The following is a 26488-nucleotide window of genomic DNA, read 5'->3' on the forward strand; positions in this document are numbered from 1 at the left end:
TAATCAGCCAGTAATTAACTCCACGCACAGTTTCATACATGGACCAGATCCACAATCATCTTGTCAGCCCGTCAAGGAGGACTAACTGTCACTCTCACCTACAGACATGTCCTTCAGTACCTGTCCTCCTGGCTCGGTATAATCTGTGATCTGTGTCATGAGACGCCCAGCAGATATTCTGTCATGGGTTGTGAATGTTACATGTGTCTATGTGCGGCCACATGTTGCTTGCACCAGGAACTTCAGGGTTTTGTTAGCATGTTGAGATATTGTATTGAATCGGTTTCATTAGAGAAGAGTAGTCCTCAACCAAATTTGAGCTGAGGTTAGGATGGACACATCTGTAAAGGAGGATGAATGATATCCGTATGCACCTTAAAGGGGTTATCCCATGAAAAAATACTTTTATAATTACTTATACAAATACTTTTGTAATTGCATGTAATAAAAAAATTTGCATAGCCACTGAGATATTCATTGAAATCTATATGTATAGCGCCACCTGCTGTTTGTTCTTTTTCAAAATTGTCTGTCCACCTCACTGAGGTGGACACACATGCTCCATGCTCAGTTTTAACCTTCAACTGCCACCAGCTCCAGGAGGCAGGACGCTCCCCCTGAGAAAATACACGGTCCCTATGCTGTCAGCCTGAAATAAATCTATCAGATCAATTGAAGCAATGAATGGGGAGATCTCTGGATCCATGTGAGGTACAGGGCTGGTTCTAGCTTTGTTAGAAAGAGATTGTCATGTACTACATGATATCGGATTTTTCGTTTTTTACATTAATCATGGGATAACTCCTTTAAAGGAAAACGCTAGTCACCGCAAATTTTTACTCCTTTAGGACACTGGTGATGTATTCACCTATATTAAAAATGGCCTTGAACATTTTATTATGAAAATGTAGAAATCCATTACATTTATTGCATTTAAGACATTATGCATCACTTCCACTTCCTGTTATGGGTGGAGCTTAGCTGGATATGACTCTGAGCACCTGTCCACTAATACCAATGTATAAAAATATGATAAACATATAGGACCAGATTTACTAAATCTACAAATGGCATAACCTTACATCGGATGTCTAGACCTGCACCAGATTTATCACATGGGCTCAAGCTGGGTAATAATTCTGATACCGGGGAAGACACTTTTGTATAACCCAAAATCCATTGTCTTCTTGTAAGACAGAGATTTACTCCAGAATCGTGGCCCAATTTTGGTACAAAACGGAGCATCACTGCCACACCCCTTCTCAACAAAGCCACACCCCTTCCCGCTAAGCCCCGATCCCTTTCAGGCAAGTTGAGAATAAGCGTAGAAACCCTAATCGAGACAAAATGTGCTAAAATTTAACTAATTTGTTCCACTTTTTTTTCACAGATTCTAGGCAAATACACATTAGGTAATCTCGATCATAGAGTACATATTTTGGTGTAAGAAAAAAAATGACCATAGGCAAAAGAGGGATGACCAATGGATCAACCAATAACAGCTCAGAGCTATAAGATACATACACCCATTAATCCATTTGTAGGGCTCCAATACATCAAAAACATAAAAATATCTCACCGTTTTGTGTATGCAGCTCCTACACAGACCTATGTGTCACATTGGTTCTAGATCACAGTGAAAAAAACTGAGTAGTCTGATCCTGCAGTTGGAATAACCAGTCGCCCTCTGTTTTTGTGCTAACCCATTGCTTCACAAACCTTGAGGCGTTCCTCATTGTTGAGGCACCCCTAAGAGGTAGTGAGGCACACCCATAAGTCTCCATAGTCTGGCTGGTGGGGAATCCACTAGAAAAAGAAACCCTGTGCTGATCTACCAGGTGATAGATGGCAGACTACACAGGTGTCACAGCCTGCCTTGTGAGAGGCCTGAGAAGATCTGCTACACGTGAGTCTATCTGACAGATTGTTCTGTTTCTCTTTGTTGTGGTTTTGGGCAGGATCCCACCTCCCCACAGGTTCTGATCATTAGCTACTTAGTGGTGCTATTTATACCCGCCTCTCACTATAGCCCTTGCGGTTTATATTTGCTTCTGGAGTTCTCAGCTGGTGTTTAGTGGATCTCCTGCTCCACGTCCATCTTAAGCGAAGTCCTATTCCTTCCCTTTTGTTGTGTGTTTTGGCTAGGCCTCAGGAAGACGCTGGTTCCTGCACGTTGCGCTAGGAACCGGCTGTCTTATCTCCAGCTCCCTAGCTGAGGGTTTGTTTCAGTTTCAACTAGGCTTAGGTTCCAGCGCATGAGCACTTCCACCTTTAGGATTTGCTCATGTTGTCAGCAGTCAGGGAAAGACTCAGGGATTGTCAGGTGGTGACCTTTCCATGTTCCCTAGCTTTGGGGCCTAGCCTAGTGTTTTGTTGCTTTTGTTGTATTTGGTTTGCTTCCCTTCCCTCACCTACCGTGACAACAGGGTTAGTTTGTAGTCTGAGATCATGGAGACATATAGGTCTGCATAGGAGCTGTATACACAAAACAATGAGATTTATTTTAAGCAAAGTTGATTGATTTTATTACTTTAGATGCACTGGATTAATAAAAAAAAATTGAAAAGTATAAATACTTTTAAAGATAAACCCGTTTCTTATGACGTAGGTCTCTAATGCTACAGAAAGTTTAGCAAAACTTCTATATAACTTTTTTTTTTCCTTCTGCCCAAATGGATGAGATTGAAAAGGCAGATACTGGAAGAATGCCTGTGATTCTCCTAATGCAAGGCTCGGCACAAAAAGGAGGCGAGTAGGAGTTCTCCATCAAGTGGCTTGAGGTAAAAGGCTGCCTTCAGCGTGTTCAGTAATGGTTCTGAGTGACAATGTGATTGCTTGCTGGAGAGAGAGCGGAGAAGAGGAACAGAACAAGAACCCCCGCTGACTGCGCTCGCACCGTATCATCAGACGTCTGTGCTCATCCCAAACTTTTTGATTTTCTTAATTCTGAAAAGTTTAAGAAACACATCATCGCTCTCGCTGATCTCCTTTCTTCAATATATTCATCACGTTCCGGGATTTATTGCTGCCACTAAATGTCACTGCTGAGAAACATTGCTTGAACTAGTGCAGAGCTTGAAAGGACACAGAGATGTGTTCACGTCACTCAGAAATCAGACGAGGGCAGTAATTTACATATCTAACTGACAAGACTGTCACGCTCCCCTTCTCTACAGGCTTTTACTTCCAGCCACTCCTGGTAGACAAATAGCATCCTTGGTACTAAGCAGGTCCTGGTGACTACAGGCGTTGCGACAGGCAAAAGCCCACATTTACTAACGTGATGGTGCCTAGAAGATGCCGCAAAATGCACCAAAAGTTGGGACGTCAAAAATGGCAAATCAAGTTTTTTTTACCTATAATATAATACCTTTATAAAGCAAATGCACCACAAATAGTAATACACAGTGTTTGCATATTAGGAAAAAGTATTGTAACCCAGGAAAGGAGCCTCGGACCAACAAAAGAAATACAGCGTTTTATTTGGGTGAGCTACAGCTATGTGTGTTTAAAAAATAGATTGATATGGAGGTCATTGGAGACATTACCTTTAAGCTAGCATTAAAGGGGTTATATTATACCCACTTAAAACCCTCTCTATTAGCTAAAGCATCACAGAACATGCTCTAGTACTCTAGTGTTTTTTTTTTTTAGATCCATAGGGGAACCTAACCATGCAATCACTTGATCGCTGATATAACAAACTGCAATATTTCTGTATTGCAGTGTACTGTGCCTGTCAGTGTAAAACTGTCAGGCAGCATAACAGGTGTTTTGTTTAGGAGGGCCTGATAGGAATACAAGGATGGCAAACCTTAGGCCCCCAGCTGCCATGGGAATCCATTGGTACCCTATGATCTCGCTGTGGGGGCACAGATTGGGGTGACAGAGGGAGCCCTCTCCCTTTGTCAAACTGCTTAGATCTGCAGTCACTATTGAACAACTGTTGCAGCACGATGCCAGCTGTAACATACTGTATACCTGACATCTACTTTGGATGCAGTTCCAATGCCCATACCATCCTCATACCATACATTCATACAGGACGGCATTAATGAAACAGCGACTGCATCGTAATCGGATGGAGCTAACGAGTTCATCGTCAGAGACTAGTTACTCGCGATCTCCGCTGAGTCCTCCTTGTCCTGGTTTGAAGAAATTCCAGGTATTTGTTGGAAACTAGAACAAGATTATCTAAATTTTGGGACTAATGGATGCAGGGCAGATGTGCAGGTCTGCATAGGAGCTGTATACACAAAGTGACCATTTGTAAAGCTTTACATTTTATGATGCAGTAACAGTGGTTGCAAAAGTCTACACACCCTTCATAGAAAAAAAGAAAAATAACATTTGTGCATTAATGATTATTGTGAATGAGTGGATCTATAGTTTGCAGCAAAATTGACCCGTCCAACTTTTATTTTATTTATTTTTTCTCAGGGTCATAAGATCTCAAAGGCAAAATGCAGAGCAGGTCAATAAAAAACCTTCACGTTTCATTGAGAGAAGAGCAAACCCCCATTAGCTGTAATGAAGTGAAGATCTCTCCGTGGCCTCTATTGCATTCTTTACTCTGTATGTTTTTCCCATAAGAGCCGCCGAGGAGAAGCACTGCATACCAATGCACCGTACAAAGCCTCTTACACTGGAAAGGCTAATTAAAAGCATATAAAAACACTATAAAAATGATTCATGGCCATCTCAAAGATCAGCAGCATGCCATAATTGGCTCTTTCACACTTTGTTGTTCCCACAGAGCCGGGTGACAAAAACACATTATTATGCCGTACAAACCCAATCATTTATTTGATACAAATTCAGCCACGTTTCATGTCTTAGCAAAGGGCAGAGTATGCAAGATTAGTTCCAGGACATGACCACGTGACCTGCCCGAGTCCTGCCAACAGTCACTGATTGCGGGTGGATTATCTGCCAGAACGATAAGCCGACCGTACTGTAAAAAACTTTCACACCCCTTTCTCTACTGCAGATTTGTACCAAATGTATCATAGTCTGATGGGTTTTGCTCTAAGAAATTATTGAAAGCAGTTTTCTTTACATACTGTTAAAAAGTATATATGTTAAAAAAACAAAACAACTTTTACATGGCTGTGTCTTATGTACCATCTCATGGATTTTAACACGCTCTATCCTCAGTTTCACTGATCCAATCCACATTTACTGCCAAAGTCCTTATCCAATTGTTTTTTGTTTTTCTTATTAACCTGGGAGCCAGAGGTTACATGCACTTGTATTACTTTGTATAGCTCTAATGCATCTTAAAGGGGTTATCCTATGACTAATGTAAAAATAATAATAATCAGATATCATATAGTACATGACAACCTCTTTCTAACAAAGCTAGAACCAGCCCTGCACCTCACATGGATCCAGAGATCTCCCCATTCATTGCTCTGCTAGATTTATATCAAGCTGACAGCTCAAGGGGAGTGTCTTTTCTGCTGCAGCTCAGGGGGTGTGTCCATGCTCTCCCTATCACAGCTCAGGGGACGTGTCCATGCTCTCCCTATCACAGCTCAGGGGGCGTGTCCATGCTCTCCCTATCACAGCTCAGGAGGCAGTTTAAGGATGGAACTGAGCATGTGCGGCCACCTCAGTGAGCAGGTAAAAGAAATAAGGAAAAAAACAGCAGGTGGCGCTATACAGATCATTTTATTGAATAATTCACTGGCTATGCTAAATTTTTTATTACATAATATTACAAAATAATTCAGATCCCGGTGCTGGTTTTTGGCATAAGAACATTGATTTGGTATTCACTGCTTCCTGGTCCTAGAGGAGAGATAATTCCCATTACATAGCTATGGGGGGGGGGGGGGGGGGGGGGAGGGTGTTACTGTATTCATATAGAGATGTTTCCATCCTTACATCTTCTTGGATTTAGTTAAAGTGTTTGTCCCATGAAAATATTCAAAAAATTTTATACCAGCAACTAGGATCTGAATAGTTTTGTAAATGCATATAATGAAAAATGTATTAAAGCTACTGAGTTATTTAATGGAATATATCTGTATCGCGCCACCTGCTGTTTGTTTTTTTTCTTATTTCTTTGACCCGCTCACTGAGAAGGCCGCACATGCTCAGTTTCATCCTTCAATTGCCTCCTGAGCTGTGATAGGGAGAGCTGAGACACGCCTCCTGAGCTGTGATAGGGAGAGCTGAGACACGCCCCCTTAGCTGCAGCAGAAAAGACACTCCCCTTGAGCCTTCAGCTTGATATAAATCTAGCAGAGAAATGAATGTGGAGATCTCTGGATCCATGTGAGGTACAGGGCTGGTTCTAGCTTTGTTAGAAAGAGATTGTCATGTACTGTATGATGTCTGATCTTCATTTTTACATTAGTCATGGGATCACCCCCTTTTAAATATATACCATTACTATACAGACTCATGTATCTCCATCATTTTGTCTCCTTAAGGCCTCTTTCACACGAACTTATGGTTTTGCAGGCAAGTTTAACCTCCTAAGGCTACATACACACGACCATGGTGTGTTTTGCGGTCCGCACGCGTTCCGCAATTTGCGGAACGGCACGGACAGCCTTTAATATAACTGCCTATTCTTGTCCGCAAAGCGCGGGCAAGAATAGGACATGTTATATTTTCTTTTGTGGCTGCGGTAAATCTTGTTGGAGCACAACTCAGGGGACACATTTGCATTTTTAACCCCTTAGTGACTTAATTAATTTTAGCCTTGAAGGGGTTGTCCAAGTTATTTTTATTGATGACCTATCCTCAGGATAGATCATCAAAACGAACAGTCACAATCTAAAAACTGAGCTGAGCGTCATCTCATGTCTATGGCCTGCTTTACCCTGCTGTCATTCTGCTGGTGCACAATGCAATGTAACCAAAGCCACAGACAAAACATACCCCACAAAAACCAGTACAATAAAACATACCCCATTCTTATCAGTTATACCATTAGTGGACATCCGTAATAGAGAATGTGTCCTTCTTGCAGTGCTTATTACAGACCATGTGCTCTCTCAGAAAACATACTGTAACTGCAAATCAAATCACTGTGACTAATGGCAGACATAATTCCTCTTACTCAAAGAGGAGCGGCCCCCTCTCCTGACATGTCTGTTTTAGTAACTACTTGCATCCCCTATGTAATAATCCTGGATCATCTAATCTTATAACTGTATATTGTGCTCCCCAACTCGTACTCCAGCAGTTTGCAGTTAAGGTCCAGCTGGATGTTACCAGTAACTCAGTTAGGGGGGTGTCCCTGCACAGTCTGACACTATCCAATCAGTGCTGCCAGTGTCAGACTGTGCAGGGTCACACCCCGAACTAGTAACACCCAGGTGAACCTTTATTGCAAACTGCCAGTTATTCATTCAGAAATTCTAGCAGGAATAATAAAGGCATGGCATAACATAAAGCCATAAGAATTATTATTACACAGGGAAGAGTAATAACTAAAACAGACATGTCAGGGGAGGTGATGGATCTTCTTTAAAGCAAATATGCAACTTTGAGCAGAAATTTCCATCCCAGAAGAGAGTACTGGTGGGAGAAGGGATTATTTTTATTTATTCTACTCTGACATATTCGGCAGCGCTTTACAGACATCATCATCACGCTGTTCCCAATGGGGCTCACACTCTAAGTTCCCTACCCCTTTGGAGTGTGGGAGGAAACCAGAGAACCCAAAGGAAACCCACGCAAACAAGGGGAGAGCATACAAACTCTGTGCAGATGTTGTCTTTGGTTGGTTTCGAAATATGACCCCAACACTGCAAGGCAACATAGCTAACCATTGAGCCACCATGCTGCCTGCACCGAAACCACCAGTGATTGCTAGAGTTGAGAGGAGGTCACTTCTGTGTACCTTTTGACTCTCTTGGAAGAGATTCCAACAGCCATGGAGCAGAGGTACCTGATGGTCAAATAATTTTTTAACTGGTTGCTAACTCTCCTCTGACTCCCCCATACCCATATCTGCTCGGTTTGGCCTAGTGTGTATGTGTTTTGAATAAGAAGAGAGAAGAAAGTTGCTGCCAACCACCTCTGGTGGTGGCATGTCTGGGAGAACAAAAATATTAAATTCTCTCAATCCTTTTCTACGGAAATAACCCATGAGAGTCAGGAGCTCCCTACAGACATTGGACTATTGGCTCCTTCAGTCTACATTAATGTGTATGGGGGCCTTTAGATCTCTTGAGGTTGATGGGAGCTGAAGGCCACTCTCTCTGAAGAACAAAGCCCCTTTATTTTAGAGATTGGTGGTAGTCTTGTCCAAAACAAGACCAATGTTACCTTCTTCTATGAAGTTTGGGTGGCATGAGTATAAAGCCATGTAAGGTTTGTATACTCTTTTTGCTTTCTTAAAGGGATTGCAAAGGAATGGAAGAACATGACTGGTTTCTTCAAAAAAAAACAACTGTGCTACACCTGCCCACAAGCTGTGTATAGTAATGCCTCATTGACTTCAATGGAGCTGCAACACCAGACACAATCGTTTGATAGGTGCGGCACTGTTCCTGGAAGAACTCAGCCTTGTCTTTATAAGGCTACATTCACACGACCGTGGTGTTTTGGGGATCATGTTCTATTTTTTTGGCGGGGTCACAGAACGGAATGGAACTTCCGATGCGGACAACACACGGTTTGCTGTCCGCATCTTTTGCGGCCCAATTGAAATTGCGCAAAGGATGCAGACTCATTCATATGGTCGTGTGAATGTAGCCTAATTCTTTTACAGCCAGTTTGAGGTGCACCCCATAGCTTATACTGGAAAATCTGATTCGAAGTCTCCTGATGGGAATGCTGGTTTATAGTGCGTCCTCTGCTACTGAAAAGTATTATTATTATTACTTGCACTTTTATGTATTCTTATTCTTTATAGATAATAAATACTTGAGGGCAGAGCACATACATATATACTATTTACTACAAAGTCTATGCGTGGCATCTGTAGTTATTCCCGGTTCTCCTCAGGTTCGATACCTCAGGCATAGATGCAGTCGGCCTGGTTAATGGACTGTTTAGGTGAAACTTTAAACTTCCCTTTTTCTAGCTTTTAAATAAGTTTCAATAAATAAGGTACGTGTTGTGATTGACAATTGATTTCGCTGTGTTCACAGCAGAAGGCTACAGAGCGTGATCTCTGCCGCGTTCCTGTTAATCGATATGCCTTAAAAAAAAAAAAAGTGCATGAAGATTTCACCCCTATTGATCACGCCAGTACAAAGGAACGGCAACGTTATCATTTCTTCAAGAACCACTCAAGTCTGAGAAAAGCAGAGTAACATCTTCTGCTAATAAGGGCTGACAAAGGTCAAACTACAATTTAATGTACGAGGAAAACCAAAACTGAAGTATGGATATGAGGGAAAGTTACAAAAATATCTGCTGTGATATATTATAAATCTTGACATCTCACTCGAGTTTGGCCATGGTAAGCTGAAACCGAAGAGCCGTCCACACTCTCGTATATGATCCACCCATCCGTCTTTCTTTTTTCAAGTGCCGGTCATTATACATTAACAACCTAATAGTAATTTTTTTTTTTTTTTTTTTTTATTGAATTCTTAAAGAGCCTCTGTCAGCATGATCGACCCTAGTAAACCAGGCATATTTCCTTTCTTGAAGCAATCCAATGATTATTGAGAAATTCTTACTCTTTTGGGGGGAATGAGGTGGTCTGCCTTAGCCACTCCATTTCTCCCATTTGGGGGATACTATTTCTCCTTATGGAGAGCGCCTAAACAGCATACCCTCTTCCATTTCTCCTAGGACAGGCATCATCACTGTTCTGATGCCTGGCTTGGAAATCTTGCGCAAGAGTTCAATCACCATATGTTCAGTAGATCTCAATAAGTTGTCCACACTGCTGAGATTTAAACCGTATCATTTGATCTCTCGCCAATGCATACACAAGATTTGACTTGGGGCTACACCTAAGGGCCTTATCCTGGAAATCCCCAGGTTTTCATTCTTTAACTCGTACAGAGCAGTCTGGACTTCGTTGCAGGGGAAACACCAGCTCGCCACCTCCTGGAGTAGTCTCTGTTTAGTTGACTTATGAAGGTCAAGGGACACTGTTGCAGAGCACCAAGGGATCAGACAAAACTGTAGTACATGCAGAGTATGTGCAATATGAGAAAAGGTTCAATGTCAGGGCGGGCAGCTCAGGGTCAGTACGAGATCAGGCAGAGGTCAGGCAGTGGAGAGTCAGATGGGAAAACAGGCAGAGGCCAGTACACAGGGAAACAATGCACACCTTGGCAGGACATTAGAGAATTAGAAACCTTTTGCTCAAGCACCTTCTCCTATGAGAAGTACTCCAAGGTGGCCAATTGAGGCAGGTGAGCAGAGCATTTTGTCTCCAATGCTGGCAGTAGTGGTGGAAATGTATCTATTATATCAGGTGAGCACAGTAGCAGATGCAATGCAATCACCTTGACTTAATAGTACATCAAGGGGCCTCAACTACCTAAGGCAACACGCGGAAACAGAAATAGTAGTAAAAAAATTTAATTGGATAATGTATTCCCTTTAAAGTCCACCCTACTACCTATACTATTATTATTTTAGTGTACATTGTCACTAGAGTTGAGCGAACACCTGGATGTTCGGGTTCGAGAAGTTCGGCCAAACTTCCCGGAAATGTTCGGGTTCGGGATCCGAACCCGATCCGAACTTCGTCCCGAACCCGAACCCCATTGAAGTCAATGGGGACCCGAACTTTTGGGCACTAAAAAGGCTGTAAAACAGCCCAGGAAAGAGCTAGAGGGCTGCAAAAGGCAGCAACATGTAGGTAACTCCCCTGCAAACAAATGTGGATAGGGAAATGAATTAAAATTAAAATAAAAAAAATAAAAATGAACCAATATTAATTGGACAGAGGTCCCATAGCAGAGAATCTGGCTTCACGTCAGCAGAGAATCAGTCTCTTCATGCCATAGCAAAGAATCTGGCTTCATGTCAGCAGAGAATCAGTCTCTTCGTGCCATAGCAGAGAATCTGGCTTCATGTCAGCGCAGAATCAGTCTTCATGTCATAGCAGAGAATCAGGCTTCACGTCACCCACCACTGGAACAGGCCACTGTCACACATTTAGGCCCAGGCACCCAGGCAGAGGAAAGGTCCCGTAACAGAGAATCTGGCCTTATGTCAGCGCAGAATCTGTCTTCATGTCATAGCAGAGAATCAGGCTTCACGTCACCCACCACTGGAACAGGCCACTGTCACACATTTAGGCCCCGGCACCCAGACAGAGGAGAGCGGTCCCGTAACAGAGAATCTGGCCTTATGTCAGCGCAGAATCTGTCTTTATGTCATAGCAGAGAATCAGGCTTCAAGTCACCCACCACTGGAACAGGCCACTGTCACACATTTAGGCCCAGGCACCCAGGCAGAGGAGAGAGGTCCCGTAACAGAGAATCTGGCCTTATGTCAGTGCAGAATCTGTCTTCATGTCATAGCAGAGAATCAGGCTTCACGTCACCCACCACTGGAACAGGCCACTGTCACACATTTAGGCCCCGGCACCCAGACAGAGGAGAGCGGTCCCGTAACAGAGAATCTGGCCTTATGTCAGCGCAGAATCTGTCTTCATGTCATAGCAGAGAATCAGGCTTCACATCACCCACCACTGGAACAGGCCACTGTCACACATTTAGGCCCAGGCACCCAGGCAGAGGAGAGAGGTCCCGTAACAGAGAATCTGGCCTTATGTCAGCGCAGAATCTGTAATTATGTCATAGCAGAGAATCAGGCTTCACGTCACCCACCACTGGAACAGGCCACTGTCACACATTTAGGCCCCGGCACCCAGACAGAGGAGAGCGGTCCCGTAACAGAGAATCTGGCCTTATGTCAGCGCAGAATCTGTATTCATGTCATAGCAGAGAATCAGGCTTCACGTCACCCACCACTGGAACAGGCCACTGTCACACATTTAGGCCCCGGCACCCAGACAGAGGAGAGGTTCATTCAACTTTGGGTTGCCCCGCAATATAATGGTAAAATAAAATTAAAAATAGTATTGAATGAGGAAGTGCCCTGGAGTAGAATAATATATTGTTAAGGGGAGGTAGTTAATATCTAATCTTCACAAGGGATGGACAGGTCCTGTGGGATCCATGCCTGGTTCATTTTTATGAACGTCAGCTTGTCCACATTGGCTGTAGACAGGCGGCTGCGTTTGTCTGTAATGACGCCCCCTGCCGTGCCGAATACACGTTCACACAAAACGCTGGCCGCTGGGCAGGCCAGCACCTCCAAGGCATAAAAGGCTAGCTCTGGCCACGTGGACAATTTGGAGACCCAGAAGTTGAATGGGGCCGAACCATCAGTCAGTACGTGGAGGGGTGTGCACAGGTACTGTTCCACCATGTTAGTGAAATGTTGCCTCCTGCTAACACGTTCCGTATCAGGTGGTGGTGCACTTAGCTGTGGCGTGTTGACAAAACTTTTCCACATCTCTGCCATGCTAACCCTGCCCTCAGAGGAGCTGGGCGTGACACAGCTGCGTTGGCGACCTCTTGCTCCTCCTCTGCCTTCGCCTTGGGCTTCCACTGGTTCCCCTGTGACATTTGGGAATGCTCTCAGTAGCGCGTCTACCAACGTGCGCTTGTACTCGCGCATCTTCCTATCACGCTCCAGTGTAGGAAGTAAGGTGGGCACATTGTCTTTGTACCGGGGATCCAGCAGGGTGGCAACCCAGTAGTCCGCACACGTTAAAATGTGGGCAACTCTGCTGTCGTTGCGCAGGCACTGCAGCATGTAGTCGCTCATGTGTGCCAGGCTGCCCAGAGGTAAGGACAAGCTGTCCTCTGTGGGAGGCGTATCGTCATCGTCCTGTGTTTCCCCCCAGCCACGCACCAGTGATGGGCCCGAGCTGCTTTGGGTGCCACCCCGCTGTGAACATGCTTCATCCTCATCCTCCTCCACCTCCTCCTCATCCTCGTCCTCCTCGTCCTCCAGTAGTGGGCCCTGTCTGGCCACATTTGTACCTGGCCTCTGGTGTTGCAAAAAACCTCCCTCTGAGTCACTTCGAAGAGACTGGCCTGAAAGTGCTAAAAATGACCCCTCTTCCTCCTCTTCCTCCTGGGCCACCTGCTGCAGCTGAAACTCCACTATGGCCTGCTGCTGCTCGCACAGTCTGTCCAGCATATGCAAGGTGGAGTTCCACCTGGTTGGCACGTCGCATATGAGGCGGTGAGCGGGAAGGCCGAAGTTACGCTGTAGCGCAGACAGGCGAGCAGCGGCAGGGTGTGAACGCCGGAAGCGCGAACAGACGGCCCGCACTTTATGCAGCAGCTCTGACATGTCGGGGTAGTTGCGAATGAACTTCTGCACTACCGAATTCAGCACATGCGCCAGGCAAGGGATGTGCGTCAAACCGGCTAGTCCCAGAGCTGCAACGAGATTTCGCCCATTATCGCACACCACCAGCAACCACTCGTCGGTCTGTTGTTCTATACCCCGCCACAACTCCTGTGCGGTGTGGGGCCTGTCCCCCAAACATATGAGTTTCAGAATGGCCTGCTGACGTTTACCCCGTGCTGTGCTGAAGTTGGTGGTGAAGGTGTGTGGCTGACTGGATGAGCAGGTGGAAGAAGAGGAGGAGGAAGCTGAGTAGGAGGAGGAGGAGACAGGAGGCAAAGAATGTTGCCCTGCGATCCTTGGCGGCGGAAGGACGTGCACCAAACAGCTCTCCGCTTGGGGCCCAGCCGCCACTACATTTACCCAGTGTGCAGTTAGGGAGATATAGCGTCCCTGGCCGTGCTTACTGGTCCACGTATCTGTGGTTAGGTGGACCTTGCCACAGATGGCGTTGCGCAGTGCACACTTGATTTTATCGGACACTTGTTTGTGCAGGGAAGGCACGGCTCTCTTGGAGAAGTAGTGGCGGCTGGGAACAACATACTGTGGGACAGCAAGTGACATGAGCTGTTTGAAGCTGTGTGTGTCCACCAGCCTAAATGAGAGCATTTCATAGACCAGTAGTTTAGAAATGCTGGCATTCAGGGCCAGGGATCGAGGGTGGCTAGGTGGGAATTTACGCTTTCTCTCAAATGTTTGTGAGATGGAGAGCTGAACGCTGCCGTGTGACATGGTTCAGATGCTTGGTGACGCAGGTGGTGGTGTTGGTGGTACATCCCATGTTTGCTGGGCGGCAGGTGCCAACGTTCCTCCAGAGGCGGAGGAAGAGGCCGAGGCGGCGGCATCAGCAGCAGAAGAGGCCGAGGCGGCGGCAGCAGCAGAAGAGGCCGAGGCGGCAGCAGCAGAAGAGGCCGAGGCGGCAGCAGCAGAAGAGGTAGCAGGGGGAGCCTGAGTGACTTCCTTGTTTTTAAGGTGTTTACTCCACTGCAGTTCATGCTTTGCATGCAGGTGCCTGGTCATGCAGGTTGTGCTAAGGTTCAGAACGTTAATGCCTCGCTTCAGGCTCTGATGGCACAGCGTGCAAACCACTCGGGTCTTGTCGTCAGCACATTGTTTGAAGAAGTGCCATGCCAGGGAACTCCTTGAAGCTGCCTTTGGGGTGCTCGGTCCCAGATGGCAGCGGTGAGTAGCAGGCGGAGTCTCTTGGCGGCGGGTGTTCTGATTTTGCCCACTGCTCCCTCTTTTGCTACGCTGTTGGCTCGGTCTCACCACTGCCTCTTCCTCCGAACTGTGAAAGTCAGTGGCACGACCTTCATGCCATGTGGGGTCTAGGACCTCATCGTCCCCTGCATCGTCTTCCACCCAGTCTTAATCCCTGACCTCCTGTTCAGTCTGCACACTGCAGAAAGACGCAGCAGTTGGCACCTGTGTTTCGTCATCATCAGAGACGTGCTGAGGTGGTATTCCCATGTCCTCATCATCAGGAAAAATAAGTGGTTGTGCGTTAGTGCATTCTATCTCTTCCACCCCTGGGGAAGGGCTAGGTGGATGCCCTTGGGAAACCCTGGCAGCAGAGTCTTCAAACAGCATAAGAGACTGCTGCATAACTTGAGGCTCAGACAGTTTCCCTGAAATGCATGGGGGTGATGTGACAGACCGATGGGCTTGGTTTTCATGCGCCATCTGAGCGCTTTCTGCAGAAGACTGGGTGGGAGATAATGTGAACGTGCTGGATCCACTGTCGGCCACCCAATTGACTAATGCCTGTACCTGCTCAGGCCTTACCATCCTTAGAACGGCATTGGGCCCCACCAAATATCGCTGTAAATTCTGCTGGCTACTGGGACCTGAGGTAGTTGGTTCACTAGGACGTGTGGCTGTGGCAGAACGGCCACGTCCTCTCCCAGCACCAGAGGGTCCACTAACACCACCACGACCATGTCCACGTCCGCGTCCCTTATTAGATGTTTTCCTCATTGTTCCCGTTCACCACAATTTTGAGAATGGCAAATTTGGGAATGCTTTTTCAACCCAGAACAAAAAGTCTGCTTTTACGGTCACTACAAATAACTTGACCAGCTAAAACAGTGCAGATTTGGTTGAATAGAGATGTGAGACCTGTTTTTTTTTGCGCTGTGTGACAGGTATAGGTTTAATCACAGAATCACACTTCTATCAGCACGCTAGCGTGTGTCTTAGGTTTTTCTGAATGACACTATCAATACCTTCAATGTAAGATTTTCTTTTTGGGATAGATTTCAAGTAGGCCTCAAATACCAGAAACTAGTTATTTTGAGAATAGCAAATTTGGGAATGCTTTTTCAACCCAGAACAAAAAGTGTGCTTTTACGGTCAATACAAATAACTTGACCAGCTAAAACAGTACAGATTTGGTTGAATAGAAATGTCAGGTCTATTTTTTAGGCGCTGGGTGACAGGCTCAACTTGCCCCTGATGTAATATATGGCCAAAAAATAACCACACTGTTGATGGTTAAATGCACTTGGGTGACACAGGCTCAGCCTGCACCAGATGTAGTATATGGCCAAAAAATAATCAGACTGTTGATGGTTAAATGCACTTGGGTGACACAGGCTCAGCATGCACCAGATGTAGTATATGGCCAAAAAATAATCAGACTGTTGATGGTTAAATGCACTTGGGTGACACAGGCTCAGCCTGCAGCTGATGTAGTATATGGCCAAAAAATAATCAGACTGTTGATGGTTAAATGCACTTGGGTGACACAGGCTCAGCCTGCAGCTGATGTAGTATATGGCCAAAAAATAACCAGACTGTTGATGGTTAAATGCACTTCGGTGACACAGGCTCAGCCTGCAGCTGATGTAGGATATAGCACAAAATAACCACACTATCGATGGTTAAATACACTTGGTGATAGCTCGTGCTGGCGCACCACAAGTCACAAAATGGCCGCCGATCACCCCAGAAAAAAAGTGATCTAAAAACGCTCTGGGCAGCCTCAAAAAAGTGAGCAAGTCAATAATAGCACTTCAATGATCCACAGCTGCAGATCGATCACAGAATGAAGTCTTTTGGAGGAGTTAATCTGCCTAATCTCGCCCTAACGTCGCAGCTGCAACCTCTCCCTATACTGATCATAGCAGAGTGACGTGCGGCGCTACGTGACTCCAGCTTAAATAGAGGCTGGGTCACATGGTGCACTGGCCAATCACAGCAATGCCAATAGTAGGCATGGCTGTGATGGCCTCTTGGGCCAAGTAGTATGACGCTTGTTGATTGGCTGCTTTGCAGCCTTTCAAAAAGCGCCAAGAAAGCGCCGAACACCGAACCCGAACTTTTACGAAAATGCTCGGGTTCGGGTCCGTGTCACGGACACCCCAAAATTCGGTACGAACCCGAACTATACAGTTCGGGTTCGCTCATCCCTAATTGTCACCAAACAAGGGCTCTCATCTACGATGTACCCAGTACATCAATGCATTAAGAATGTATAGCCAGTCAGAGATTACCATGGCGGTAACAGACCTGTCACATTCAGCTGATCACCAATCCGGCTTCAATATTAATAACGCAACGGGGACAGGGACAATATACAATGCTACAGTATATGGCCACGTCAGATAATACATGAGTTTACATCAGGACGTATCTTTGAGTTCTAAGCATTGCAATCTTTCAGCAGCACCAAAACTTTACTCAAGGAACATTTGGAAAAAGCCTAAAAGCCGTTTGCTGATAGCGACCCTACTAATCCTGCTGTCTTATTCAAGGCCGCAGTACAAATACATTATTATGTACAGATATGTTCTCCTAATCTCCCAGGCTAATTGGTGCTCTGATATTACATCACAGAGCCGGGCTGCGTTCCCCTGGCTTATTTTTTTTCTAAGACAGATTTCCAGGCTCAGAAGATTATCCGTTATGAATGCATTCCCAGGCTGTGTACGGCGCCGTAATCTGGAGACATCAGAACTGGCTCTTGTTTTCTGATGTTGTGTGGACCTCATTATCGCACCCTGGTGCGCTGCATGTTTAAATGTTCATTACCAAGGATTAGTTCTGTATCACTCATTCTACTGTATTTAATGGATTTCTCGACATTAACGGGTTTGTGCAAAAATGGGGGGTGGGGGTTGTTGGTAACCCCCACCTCACTTGGCCAGACCTGTAAAGGGAAGATTACTTACTGGCTTCCAAGAGCTGGCTTCCAGCCTCTTCTCTTCTAGGTTGCTCCGCTGGGCTCCCTCTCTGAAAAGATCCAGCAGCCAATCACTGGCCAAGGTGAAGACTGGATCCCCTTCGTCATGTGACCATTTGTCATGACATAAGAGGATCCGGTCTCCGCTGCAACCAGTGATTGGCTGCGGTGATGTCAAACTGGATGTTTACGGCGAGGGACCCTAGATGAGCCTCTTAGGCCAGGTGGAGAAGGAGCTGGGAGCCAGCGCCAGGAAGCAGGTAAGTAAGCTTATCTTTACAGGTCTGGCCAAGTAGGGAGGGGTTTGAAAATCCCCCCCCCCCCATTTTTGCACAACCCTTTTAAAGGAATATTCCAGTAACTTGTTATATCTATCTACTGATTAGGGGATGGTGGTTACATTGGCAAGGTTGGAACACTGATCATGAGAATGGGCATGAGGGTGCTTAGGGTCCTGTATCAAAATTGCAAATTAGGAAAATTGTTGGAATCACTCCCTTTTCCTATAAGTTTGGGTAACGCCTTCACCCACAATGCAATACTTAAGGCCATATGACAGCTCTGTACTATGAATATCTGCATGTTCAAGGCTTGACAACGGAATCCACAGCGTTGTGCAGGATCCATCGTACGCTGGATCCCTAAATATCACCTGACACACCCCATTGCCTGTTGGGTTTCAGTCATCGAAACAGCAGGCTTGGAGGCAAAAATAGTTCTTTATGTGGTGCAATTCTCGTCATAAAATCTGATGCAATTGCCAATTGGACCCTACAAGAGTAGTGTGAACATAGCCTAAGGCTTAAAGTAGCCATAAGACAATCACGAAGCACAAAATACAAGCCTGGCATCACATCTGTTCCACATAGTACTTATAACAAAATAATAGCAAAGACAGGTGCGGTCTTACTAAACCCTCAAACTGATTTTAAAATTGAGAGATTAGCCAACATGTCCTACGGTGTAGGACATGTCTGAGCCTGAGCACCGCGCCAAGGTTTCTCAAGTACCTTTGGACCTAACACTCACCTACCTGGGCCATGTGGGCAATACCAGAAGCCAGTGGGCAAATTACAGGAGCATGAGGCCGACTCACAAACAACTCACAGGCTACATTTAGGTGCACCTGTGAGGCCTGGGCCTTATCAGCCAGTCTTGAGTGGGACTCGCAGACTCTTCCCTCCTCCCATTGTTAGCATGGTTACATGCTGGAGATAACTGGTGAGTTGTTTGTGAGTCGGCCTCATGCTCCTGTAATTTGCCCACTGGCTCCTGGTATTGCCCACATGGCCCAGGTAGGTGAGTGTTAGGTCCAAAGGTACTTGAGAAACCTTGGCGCGGTGCTCAGGCTCAGACATGTCCTACACCGTAGGACATGTTGGCTAATCTCTCAATTTTAAAATCAGTTTGAGGGTTTAGTAAGACCGCAGAGTGCATCTGTCTTTGCTATTATTTTGTTATATTGATTATCAAATCCACATAATTGCTATCTTGTGTAGGATGTCTATTGTGGTACTTGTGGTTTGCTGCGGGCATCCTCCACTGTATGCATTTTTGCTTGGGATCGTCATTAGCAACGGGCCACAAGTGCAGGATTTGCTCCCCTGTATATATATGCACAACTGCATGTGGGTTTGAGCACTTCCTGCTTGTTTAATACCACACCATTCTTTTCAGTTTGTCCACATAGTACTTACTCAGCAAGTCCTAGAATAGTCTCTGTTTTGTACTGGCTGTCTGTGGCGAATCTCTGCACATCCACTCCCTTGCCGAGACCTTGGAGGATCTGAGCCTGAGTGAAGTCCACCAGCCGTTCATTGTAGTAGTGCAGTTGCTCGATCAGGGGCACCAGTTCAATAGGCCAGTTGGCATTGGCATAATCGGAGACGTACTTGGTTACCAACTTGATGAGCATATTTGGGTCAGCCTATAAAAAAATAAAATAAAAACGGTCTTTTATGGAGGGAAAATGACAACAATCAAAAAATGTAATTAACCACAAGTGTTCTCCATGCAGTGTAGATGCAGAAAAGCTGACTATTTCTATCGTTTCCTACACTATATACATCAGGTAATAGCTGGAGTATCCCCATTCAGTTTGATATTTTCACAACTAGAACTGAAATGGTGGAGGCCTCATTGTTTGAGGAAATAAAGCCGATGCCTGGTTTCAAATATGTTAATAGGGAATTTTGATAGACAGGAACTTTGTAGTGCTTAACCCTTTCTAACCCGGGCCAGTTTTCATCTTCCTGCCCAGGCCATTTTTTGCAAATCTGACATGTGTCACTTTATGTGGTAATAACTTTGGAACACTTTTACTTATCCAAACCATTTTAAGATTTTTTTCTCGTGATACATTGTACTTCATGACAGTGGTAAATTTGAGTCAATAGATTTTTCCTTTATTTCTAAAAAAATAAATAAATAAAAATACAAAATTTACCAAATATTTAGAAAAAATCTCAATTTTCTAAATTTTAATTTCTCTACTGTTAAGACATGCCTCACAAAATAAACATAGAAACATATAAATGTGTCGGCAGATAAGAACCATTTGGCCCATCCAGTCTGCCCAATATACTAAATACTATGGATAGCCCCTGGCCCTATCTTATATGAAGGATGGCCTTATGCCTATCCCATGCATGCTTGAACTCCTCCACTGTATTTGCAGCTACCACGTCTGCAGGAAGGCTATTCCATGCATCCACTACTCTCTCAGTAAAGTAATACTTCCTGATATTACTTTTAAACCTTTGCCCCTCTAATTTAAAACTATGTCCTCTTGTAGCAGTTTTTCTTCTTTTAAATCTTCTCTCCTCTTTTACCTTGTTGATTCCCTTTATGTATTTAAAAGTTTCTATCATATCCCCTCTGTCTCGTCTTTCTTCCAAGCTATACATGTTAAGGTCCTTTACTCTTTCCTGGTAAGTTTTATCCTTCAATCCATGTACTAGTTTAGTAGCTCTTCTCTGAACTCTCTCCAAAGTATCGATATCCTGCTGGAGATATGGTCTCCAGTACTGAGCACAATACTCCAAATGAGGTCTCACTAGTGCTCTGTAGAGCGGCATGAGCACCTCCCTCTTTCTACTGGTAATTCCTCTCCCTATACACCCAAGCATTCTGCTAGCATTTCCTGCTGCTCTATGACATTGTCTGCCTACCTTTAAGTCTTCTGAAATAATGACCCCTAAATACCTTTCCTCAGATACTGAGGTTAGGACTGTATCACTGATTTTATATTCTTATACATCAGTCATCATTCTCCATATGTCTACTTTATGTTGGCATTATTTTGTAAATGTCATATTTTGTTAGGACGTTAGAAAGCTTAGAAGACATTTTTCAAATTTTCAAGAACATTTCCAAAACCATTTTTATAAGCATCAATTCAGATATAAAGTGATTTTGAGGGGCTTACATAATGGAAACCACCCATAAATGGCCCCATTTTTAGAAACTACACCCTACAAATTATTCAAAACTGATATTACAAACGTTGTTAACCATTTAGGTGTTCCACAAGAATTAAAGGAAATTTGAGGAGAAATTTCAAAATTTCATTTCTTTGCAGATTTTTCATGTTAATCAATTTTTTCTTGCAACACAGCAAGAGTTAACAGCAAAATAAACCTCAATATGCATTACTCTGATTCTGCAGCTTACAGAAATACCCCACGTGGCAGCGGTCAGACGGAGCGCCGTATGGATTTTGGAAACTACACCCCTCAAAGAATTTATTAAGGGGTGTACTGAGCACTTTAACCCCAAAAGCGTTTTACGGAATTTGGAAACACTTGGCTGTGAAAATGAAAAATTTCCTTTCTTCCAATAAAATGTTGCTTTAACCCCAAATTTTTCATTATTACAAGGAGTAACATAAGAAAAAGCACCCCATAATGTGTTATCCATTTTCTCCTGAATACGGCAACACCCCATATATGGTGGTAAACTGCTGGAGGTGCACATGGCAGGACTCAGTACGGAAGCAGCTCTACATGGCTTTTGCAACGCAGATTTTGATGTATTGGTTTACGGGCACTGTTTGTTTATTTTTTAAGCGATTGTCTTATGTCAGGGTTCATTTTTTGTGCGATGAGGTGATGTTTTAATTGGAACCATTTTGGTGTACATATGACTTTTTGATCACTCGATACTACACATTTTGTAAGTCGAGGTGACAAAAAATGACTGTCCTGGCACAGTTTTTATTTACTTATCTTTACAGCGTAGGTCATGTGATTTTTATAGAGCAGGCTGTTTCAGACATGGCGATACCTAATATGACTTTTATTTTTATTTTCGTTAAGTTTTATGCAGTAAAAGCATTTTTTAAAAGAAAAAATATCTTTTTTGTTGCCATTTTCTGAGAGCCATTTTTTAATTTTTATTTTTGAGCGATGGTCTTAGGTAGGGTCTCATTTTTTGCGGGATGAGATGACGGTTTGATTGGTACCATTTTGGGAGACATGACTTTTTGATAATGTGGTATTACACTTTTTGTGAGGCAATGTGAAAAAAATTGTTGTTTTGTCATAGTTTTTATTTGTATTTTTTTTACAGCATTCACCTGAGGGGGCATATCATGTGATATTTTTACACAGCAGGTTGTTACGGATGCGGCAATACCGAATATGTTTATTTTTTATTTTTTTACACAGTAAAAGCATTTTTGAAAATAATCTTGCTTTTGTGTTGCCATTTTCTGAGAGCCATATATTTTTATTTTTAGGCGTCTGTCTTAGGAAGGGTCTCACTTTTTGCGGGATCAGATGATGGTTTGATTTGTACCGTTTTGGGAGACATATGACCACTTTGTATTACACTTTGTGTGAGGCATTGTGACAAAAAATGGCTGTTTTGGCAAGGTTTTTAATTTTATTTTTTTACAGCATTCATGTTAGGAGGTAGATTGTGTGTTATTTTTATAAAGCAGGTTCTTACGGACGCATCGATACCTAATATGTCTATTTTTTTATTTTTTTCAAGTTTTACTCAGTAAGAGCATTTTCCAAAAGAAAAATATCATGTTTTTGTGTTGCCATATTTTTTATTATTTGAGCAATTGTCTTATATAGGATCTCATTTTTTGCGGGATAAGATGACGGTTTGATTAGTACCATTTTGGGGTACATACGACTTTTTGATCGCTTGGTATTACACTTTTTGTGAGTGAAGGTAATTTAAAAATTGTTGTTTTGGCACAGTTTTTTTTTTTTTTACAGCGTTCACCTGTTGGAGTGGATCATGTGATATTTTTATAGAGCTAGTCGATACCTAATATGTCTACTTTTCATTTTTTTAATCCTATTTTTTACAATTTTATTATTACTTAATTATGGGAAAAGACCACTTTTTTTTTTTACTTGAAACTTTTTTTTTTATCCTGCTAAAAAAAATTTTTTTTTTTATTTTCATTCCCCCCCCCCCCCCTTCTCCAACTTTTGAGTAAGTTTGCAATGCATGACGTGAACGCATAGATCCCGCACTGAATCCTGACCCATTAATTTCAATGGGCCTGTGTACATCAGTTCTGCATTGCGTGAAAAACGCAGCATGTTCAATATTCTGCGTTTTTCACGCAGCCCTGGCCCCATAGAAGTGAATGGGGCTTCAGTGAAAAACACACGGCATCCGGAAGCAAGTGCAGATGCAATGCGTTTTTCACTGATGGTTCCTAGGAGATGTTTATCACGCACTTGAAAAACCCATCAAAACGCATTGCACCTGTGCGGAAAAAACTGAACAACTGAACTGATCGCAGACAAAACTGACTGAACTTGCTTGCAAGATGGTGCGAGTTTCACGCTCGTGTGAAAGAGACCTTAGGGGTCTGATCCGCTCTCCAATGCATTACAATACATCTTTATGGTGATGCATTGGCTTTAAGTGTATTATCACTGTAATACACTTACAGCCTTCCTGCCTGTGAAATCCAGGGGGCTGGATCTTACAGGCTAACAGGGAAGGCAGCACGATGCCTAAGGAAGGCATCGGACTGCCGTCCCAGCCATCGGGTCCCCGTCACAGCAGCATCGGGACCTGATGGGGACGGAGATGGAGCTCCCTTCCCTCCACACATCGGTGTTTTCACAGATTCCGGCGCATACAGCAGGGTTATGGCTAACGGGAATGCCGGTCCCCTGCAGCTGATCAGGCGGGAGCAGCTCTTGCACTCGCCCGATCAGCATGCCATAGTACTACAGCGCTGGTCGGGAAGGGGTTAAAGGCTCTTGATATTGATGAGTCATCCTCAGGATAAGTCATTAATATCTAATTGTTGAGCGTCCTACACTTCGCACCCCCCGCCGATCAGCTGTTCCCTGTAGCCTCCAGTGCTGGAACTAGCACTTTGAATAGAACAGGAAGCACAGCGCCGTTCAAAGTGCAGTGGCTGTACTGAGTTACTGCAGCTCAACTCCCATTCACTTCAATGAGGAATGAGCCGCAATAAGCCATGGAAAACCCCTTTAATGTCACTTGTGGTGGCGCTGTAGGGAGATTGCAGCAGGAAAACATCTGACCGGTTTACTGTCAAAGGGGCTCAACAAAGGAAAAGTATTTTACAAAGTGGACGCCGTGTAGGGAAAAACAGACTGGACTGCTGGCGCCTCTACATAACTACGGCTGATCCACCGCCAGCGCAGGGGCTTATTAAGACCAATGTCTAAAACACCGGCCTTAAAGAGGACCTTTCACCACTCCTGACTTGCCTGGTTTAATAGCTTCATGCATCTCCCATGTAATAACAATTCTGGAGCATCTATTCTTATGGCTCTATGTTGTACCATTACTTTATTATTTCTACCAGAAGTTATGATGAATTGCTAGCAGTCTGTAGTAAGGGTACAGAGGGGAGGTCACCAGTTGGGGGTGTGTACCTGCACAGACTCATTCTATCCAATCAGTGCTGCCATTTTCAGACTGTGCAGGTACACCCCCCAACTGGTGACCTCCCCTCTGTACCCTTACTGAAAGCTAATAGCAATTCATTCATAACTTCTGGTAGAAATAATGACATCATAGAGCCATAAGAATAGATTCTCCAGAATTGTTAGTACGTGGGGAATGCATGAAGCTATTAAACCAGACATGTCAGGAGCGGTGACAGGTCCTCTTTAATAAATAACCCCCTTACTTTTTATAATACTATTACGTGCTGGATTTGGTTTTATATATGGTTCGAAGTTGTGACAGTGAGCAATGCATAATTATGCCAAGTGTATTAAAGAGGACCTAAAAGGGGTTGTTTCATCTCACTAAGGCATCTCACAAGGCAAGATGAAACTAAATCCCGACCACCAGCCAGAAAACAGAACAGTGGGCTGTTTCTGTAGCTTCCCCTTCTGCGCAGCTGTTTCCTTACACCGCTATGGGAGCTACTGAAACAGCACAGGCTCACAGTGCTGTTTCCCGGCCCGTTGGTGGTTTAGTCCCATCTTGCCTTAGTAACAGCAAAATGAGACAATCCCTTTAATTGTCAATTAAGATTCAACTGGGTATCATCAGTTAGGGGTGTGTACTTGCACAGTCTGACACTATCCAATCAGTGCCGCCAGACTGCAGACACCCACAACTGGCACCGTGCATCTGGTCCTTCATTTGAGACTGCTGGGAATATATTCAAATCTCTAAGGCCTCTTTCACACGGGCATCGACTGCGAGGGCCGGATAGGATGCGGGTGCATTGCGGGAAAAAGCGTATTAATGCGTTTTGCATGCGTGTGAGAAAATTCAGCATGTCTGGTACCCAGACCCGAACTTCTTCACAGAAGTTCGTGTTTGGGTTATGTGTTCTGTAGATTTTATTATTTTCCCTTATAACATGGTTATAAAGGAAAATAATAGCATTCTGAATACAGAATGCTTAGTAAAAATATCCTTTGAGGGGTTAACAATAATAAACAAATTTAACTCACCCCATTCACTTGGTTGCGTAGCGAATCTCCTCTTCTTTCTTCAGGACCTGGGTAAAGGACCTTTTATGACATCACTGCGCTCATCACATGGTCCATTACAGCGCAGTGACGTCATCAAAGGTCCTTTACCCAGGTCCTGAAGAAAGAAGAGGAGATCCGCTACGTGACCAAGTGGATGAGGTGAGTTAAATTTGTTTATTATTTTTAACCCCTCAATGGACATTTTACTAAGCATTCTGTATTAAGAATGCTATTATTTTCCCTTATAACCATGATATAAGGGAAAATAATAAAGATTGGGTCCCCATCCCGATCGTCTCCTTAGCAACCATGCGTGAAAATCCCACCGCATCTGCTTACGGATGCTTGCGATTTTCACGCAGCCCCATTCACGTCTATGGGGCCTGCGTTGCGTTAAAAACGCACAATATAGAGCATGCTGCGATTTTCACGCAACGCAAAAGCGATGCATGAAAATCGCCGCTCATGTGCACAGCACCATAGAGATGTATGGGTCCGGATTCAATGGGGGTGCAATGTGTTCACCTCACGCATTGCACCCGCGCGGAAAACTCACCCGTGTGAAAGAGGCCTAAGGCTACTTTCACACCCGCGTTTGGTGCGGATCCGTCATGGATCTGCACAGATGCATCCGTTCAGATAATAAAACCGCATGCATCCGTTCAGATAATACAACCGCATGCATCCGTTCAGAACGGATCCGTTTGTATTATCTTTAACATAGCCAAAACGGATCCGTCTTGAACACCATTGAAAGTCAATGGAGGACGGATCCGTTTTCTATTGTGCCAGATTGTGTCAGTGAAAACGGACCCGTCCCCATTGACTTACATTGTGTGTCGGAACGGATCCGTTTGGCTCAGTTTTGTCAGACGGACACTAAAACGCTGCAGGCAGCGTTTTGGTGTCCGCCTCCAAAGCGGAATGGAGATGGAACGGAGGCAAACTGATGCATTCTGAGCGGGTCCTTTTCCATTCAGAATGCATTAGGGCA

The 26488-nt window shown here is 44.3% G+C and overlaps 1 protein-coding gene across 1 annotated transcript in view; it reads right to left on the minus strand.

Annotated features, from left to right (window-relative positions):
* Nucleotides 1-26488, minus strand: part of NBAS (NBAS subunit of NRZ tethering complex) — a 708772-nt gene that overhangs the window by 255390 nt on the left and 426894 nt on the right. Inside the window, exon 41 of the mRNA XM_040427340.1 lies at nt 19246-19475. Within this exon, the coding sequence (XP_040283274.1) occupies nt 19246-19475 (230 nt within the window). The remainder of the gene's footprint in view (nt 1-19245; nt 19476-26488) is intronic.

Source organism: Bufo bufo, chromosome 4 (assembly GCF_905171765.1).
Source record: "Bufo bufo chromosome 4, aBufBuf1.1, whole genome shotgun sequence".
Taxonomy (NCBI): domain Eukaryota; kingdom Metazoa; phylum Chordata; class Amphibia; order Anura; family Bufonidae; genus Bufo; species Bufo bufo.